We start from the raw sequence: 5,000 nt of genomic DNA on the forward strand, positions 1-5,000 counted from the left end.
GCGTCATCGTAAACAACACAAACGTCACAGAAAACGGGATGCAGCCGGTGTTGAGGGGGAGACTTGCAAATCCTTCAGGAGATGAGGCAGGGAGTCGATGTGCTGTCCTGGAATATACACTTTTCCAACCTGACAGCCGGGAGCATCTTATAAGCCCCGCCCTGCCCCGCCCCGCCTTGCCCCGCCCCGCCTCGCTCCTCCCCGTCCCGCCTCTCCCATCCCCCGCCGCGTTAAGGAGGCAGGCACGGTAATCAAGAGGCCTCCCACCAGGGTTACGTACGTCAAACGAATATACACACGTACACGCACACACACACGTACACACACGTACACATCGTATTAGAAAACTCTGTCCGCGGCGCGTGTCCTCATTTCTTGATAGTGTTCATTCTCCTTTTTTTTTTTTTCTTTGGTTATTTATTCATGCAGTTTGGCGTCGCTTTTATTAGTTTTCTTTCCTCCCGGGCAGGCAAATGACGGCCGGCGCTGCTCCGCTCCCGCAGGAAACACACACTAATTAGAAAAAGAAAGACAAAAAGAGCTTGAGGGAGGAACACTTTTCTTGAGTTGTGGCGAGGAAACATGGCGTTAGCAGCTTGAGGGAAGGAGAGGAGACCGTGCTTGAAGGAGGAGAAAAAGGAGAGTCTCAGCGGGGGGCGGGGTCAGCTGCAGGGGACACAGAGCAGCAGGGGGGAGCAGTGAATCTGTCGATAGCACGCCCCAAGACGGTTCCCTGACAGCTGGCGTGGACCGGCAGCCCTCTCCCACCAAGCGTGTCACTCCTGAAGGAGGCTTTAGGACCGCACGTTAGGCTGGCGTGCGTGTCAACCCTTCCTGAAGCTGCTCGGGGATCCTCACGCCCAGCCCGCCGCTCTTTGTCACCCTCACGCTCTCCTCCTTCAGTGCCCAGGCCGCGAGGGATATGAAGAGTGACGCGCGCCTCTTGTGGACTCCTGGAGACGAGGAGGACAAGGCAGACCACCACCACCACGCCCCAGACAGGGAGGGGGTCTGGTGCTGCCCCCCGCCCCGTGTGCATGGCCGCTGGGTGTTCGTCTGAGGGGAGAGACAGGAAACATGACGCCTCAAGCCTATCGGCAATTTTTCTTCACGGGTTGGGACAAGAGAATCAAGGAAGGAAAGGGAGGAAGGAAGGGAGGAAAGGTGTTCGTTTCGTTGTTTGTGTTGTGTTTCAAGTGTTGCGTTGTGTTGTTTGGGATTTAGGGAAGGGAGAGAGGGAAGGCCAGAATGTGCAGACTGTTGGTACTGTTGTAGTTTATGTAATTCTGCTATTTTTGTATCGTTTGAAGTGTTGGTTTGTGTTGCATTGAGCAGTGTGTTGGCATGTGTTTGAGCGCGTTACGTGTGAAGGGAAGATGAGTATTGTGTTGCGGCAGTGTGCGGTAAACAGGCTTTGTTGTGGCGCCACTGAAGACTCCTTTGTTGGGGGAAATGATTTTTGGTTGAGTTATTTCATGAGAATGGATAACGCTTGCTTAGTGCATATAGAATTTTGCTAATTTCTCAACCGGAAAATGAAAACGTTAACCAGCCATTGTTTACATGCAGGTACGCAGTGTAATTTAATATAATGAGGACTTTTTTGCCGCACCTGTGTTACACCTGAGAGAAGCTTCACACACCTGGCCTGCGATATATAAAGGTGAATGGAAAGAAGGTCCACAGAGAGAGGGAGGGAGAGGGGAGAGGGAGAGAGCGAGGGAAAGTGTATGTGTTAAAAATTAGACTAAAACATCGAAACAAACTGCTAGAAACACAAACACAACATGAACACAACACAAACACAACACAAACACAAAACACACCCACACACACCCACACACTACTAGTTCTTACTTTTAACACCCTCACCACACACACAAACCATCACCACTATTTCTTACCATTAATACACCAACAACCATTACACCCATACACACCCCTTAACCCCCCCATCACCACCACTAAGGTCCGTATTCATAAACGCTTTCCTCTTTCACCTCGACTATTTTCCAAGGCCACAGAGAGTGTTTCTCCAGTTAATAATGTAAAAATCTCATTAATCTGCCTTTATAACCGTAAAAACACCTTAAAAATCCCTCTTCTCTCTCACCACGACTATTTTCCAAGGCCACAGAGATGATTAGCGGGGTTTTCAAGAGTGCTTCTCCAGTTAACAATGTAGAAATTTTATTAATCTGCCTCTAGAACATAAAAACAGTAAAAAAAAAACTCGTGTAAACTTAAGTGAGGCCTTTTGAGATAGTGGAGGTGTGGCACGGAAGTGTTTGAGGATACGAGCCTACACACACCACCACCACCACCACCACCACTATCAACACCAGTTCGTACCACTAAGACTCTTAATAAGCCCCCTCCACCACACACACACCCACTACTACCACCACCTCCACCACCACCAACACACTAACAACCCCCCACAAACACACACCCACCACCACCACCACCACCACCACCCCCACCACACACACCCACACCCACCACCACCACTAACACACCACCACCCCCACACACACACTACATACCATTCAGCACGTGGAGGACAGTGGTGGCGTTGTGGAGGTTGGAAGGGAGACAGGTGTAGTTCCCAGCGTCTGAGGGCTTGGCGTTGGAGATGATAAGCGTTGACGTCACACTCATCTCGCTGCCCTGCCCTCCACGCCGCGACACGCTGATCTTTATCCTCGGGTGGTCGTACTCCAGCAGTCTATCGCCGGAGTGGTACCAGAAGATGTAGTCAGGCAGCTGCACGGTGGAGCTTACGGTACACTCCAGCCGTGCACTTGATCCACTCCTCACGTACTTGTCTGCCGCGCCCGACACCTCCACCTGCGGGACTGACGGAAGGCACATTGGGAGTTAGATAAGGGGAAATGAGGGTTAGATAAGGGGGAATTAAGGTTAATAAGACGGGAGTGAGGGTTAAAAAGGGGAAATAAGGGTTAAAATGAGGAAATGAGGGTAAAAAAAGGGAAAATTAAGGTTAAAAAGGGGAAATGAGGGTTTAAAAAGAACTAAGGGAAAAAATGGATTAGAAAAGGAAAATAAAGTGTTAAAAAAGGGAAATAAAGGATAGAAAATGTAGATAAAGGAATAGAAAAGAGAAATAAACGGTCAGAAAAGCGAAATAAGGTGAGGGTTAAAAGTGGTGAAGGATTGAGGCAGTATGGTGGATGACTGAAGAATGTGGAGGGAGGCAGAGAATGTTGGGTAAGGAAATGGGTGCCAGGATATGGGTGAGGAAGGAGTGAGTAAGTGTTGTGGGTCATTGAGTGATAGTGAAGGAAATGAAGGGATGATGGGTAAGGGAATGGGTGTCAGGGTGTATGGGTGAGTGTTTAGGTGGTGGAGGACTGACTGAATAAGGGTTGTGGAAGACTGACTGTAATGTTGAAGGAAGCAGGAAATGATGGGTAAAAATGGGTGTCAGGGTGTATGGGTGAGTGTTGAGTGTGATAAGGGATTCGGGAAGTATCGTGAGTGAGTGTCTGTGAGTGTCTGAAAGTGTGTCTGTGAGTGTTTATGAGTGTCTGAGAGTGTCTGTGAGTTCTGTGAGTGTCTGTGAGTGTCTGAGAGTGTCTGTGAGTGTCTGTGAGTGTCTGAGAGTGTCTGTGAGTGTCTGTGAGTGTGTGAGTGTCTGTGAGTGTCTGTGAGTGTCTGTGAGTGATGTGGAGAAAAGCAAGGAAGGGTGACAGGTAGAAATGTCAGTGCCTGAAGGTTAATTTGAATAGTGTATAAAGATACCAGCCATTTGTGTATAGGTCACTCCAGTCATTGATGAGAGAGAGAGAGAGAGAGAGAGAGAAAGAAACAGAGAAGAGGGAGATGTAAACACAAAATATACAGTTAAGTAAAGAAAGAGTGAAAGAAAGACACAGAGAGACATAAACAAAGATGGAGAGTAACACACACACACACACACACACACACACACACACACACACACACACACTCACCTATAACATTGAGGTGGACAAACATGGACATCTTGGGTTCAGTGGAGATCTGACACTCATAAGTTCCCGCGTCTCTCTCCTGGACGTACTTGATAACCAGCGTCCATGTGTCAGACTCCGGTGTGAAGTGAACCGTGAGTCTCTCGTCACGCACAAAGGTGTATTTGTCCACCGTCAGGATGTCCGCGTCACGCCTCCGCACCCAAGACACCTGAGGGACACAGAGACACACACGTAAGGACAACAGGAGGGATTTAGGACATAGAGGGATTCATTTTGATATTATTAGGATGGGGTGTCTATGGGCTAAAGGATGATGGGGTGTCTTATATTGTGGATAAGATAGAAAATGAGAAAAAACCAGCAAAAGATAAGAAAAAAGGGAATAAGATAGAATAAAAGATAAATTAGAAAATGAGGAAAAAAAATGCAAAACCAACAAATACAAACAAACAATAAATAAGAAAATAAAAACAGGTAAAAACTAAAATAATGATAGAAGAAAAAAAGAAAGAAAGGGCAAAAGATGGGAAAGGGAGAAGAAGAGAAATTGGAGAAAGAAAGATGAAGAGGAGCAAGAGTAAATAAACAGCAATGTCTCGTGTTTCTTTCCTCCACCACCGCGAGGGAAGCTCACTGGGGAAAAAATGCTTTGGAAAAATATAAAAAGAAAGGAAGAAGAGAGGGAAAAAACTGTTCTTAGGACTTGAGTTTCACTTCCACCTTCCTTCCTCCTCCTCCTCCTCCTCTTCCTCCTCCTCACCTCCTCCTCCTCCTCCTCCTCCTCCTCCTCCTCCTCCTCCTCCTCCTCCTCCTCCTCCTCTTCCTCTTCCTCTTCTTCCTCCTCTTCCTCCTCTTCCTCCTCCTCCTCCTCCTCCTCGTCCTTCTCCTCCACTTCCTCCCCTTCCTCTTTCTCGTTCTTCTCCTCCAACTTCTTCTTCATATCCTCCTCCTCCTCCTCCTCCTCCTCTTTCTCATTCTTTTCCTCCACTTGCTCCCCTTCCTCCTTCTCGTTCTTCTCCT

The 5,000-nt window shown here is 47.9% G+C and overlaps 1 protein-coding gene across 1 annotated transcript in view; it reads right to left on the bottom strand.

Annotated features, from left to right (window-relative positions):
• Nucleotides 1–394: 394 nt before the first annotated feature.
• LOC123512735 (zwei Ig domain protein zig-8-like) overlaps nucleotides 395–5,000 on the bottom strand; it is a 20,667-nt gene continuing 16,061 nt past the window's right edge. The window contains exons 3-5 of the mRNA XM_045269303.1: nucleotides 3,978–4,188; nucleotides 2,547–2,858; nucleotides 395–1,056 (exon numbers count right to left, since the gene is read on the bottom strand). Coding sequence (XP_045125238.1) covers nucleotides 647–1,056; nucleotides 2,547–2,858; nucleotides 3,978–4,188 — 933 coding nt within the window. The 3' untranslated portion in view covers nucleotides 395–646. The remainder of the gene's footprint in view (nucleotides 1,057–2,546; nucleotides 2,859–3,977; nucleotides 4,189–5,000) is intronic.

The sequence above is a fragment of the Portunus trituberculatus genome, chromosome 34 (assembly GCF_017591435.1).
Source record: "Portunus trituberculatus isolate SZX2019 chromosome 34, ASM1759143v1, whole genome shotgun sequence".
In the NCBI taxonomy this organism is placed as follows: Eukaryota; Metazoa; Arthropoda; class Malacostraca; order Decapoda; family Portunidae; genus Portunus; species Portunus trituberculatus.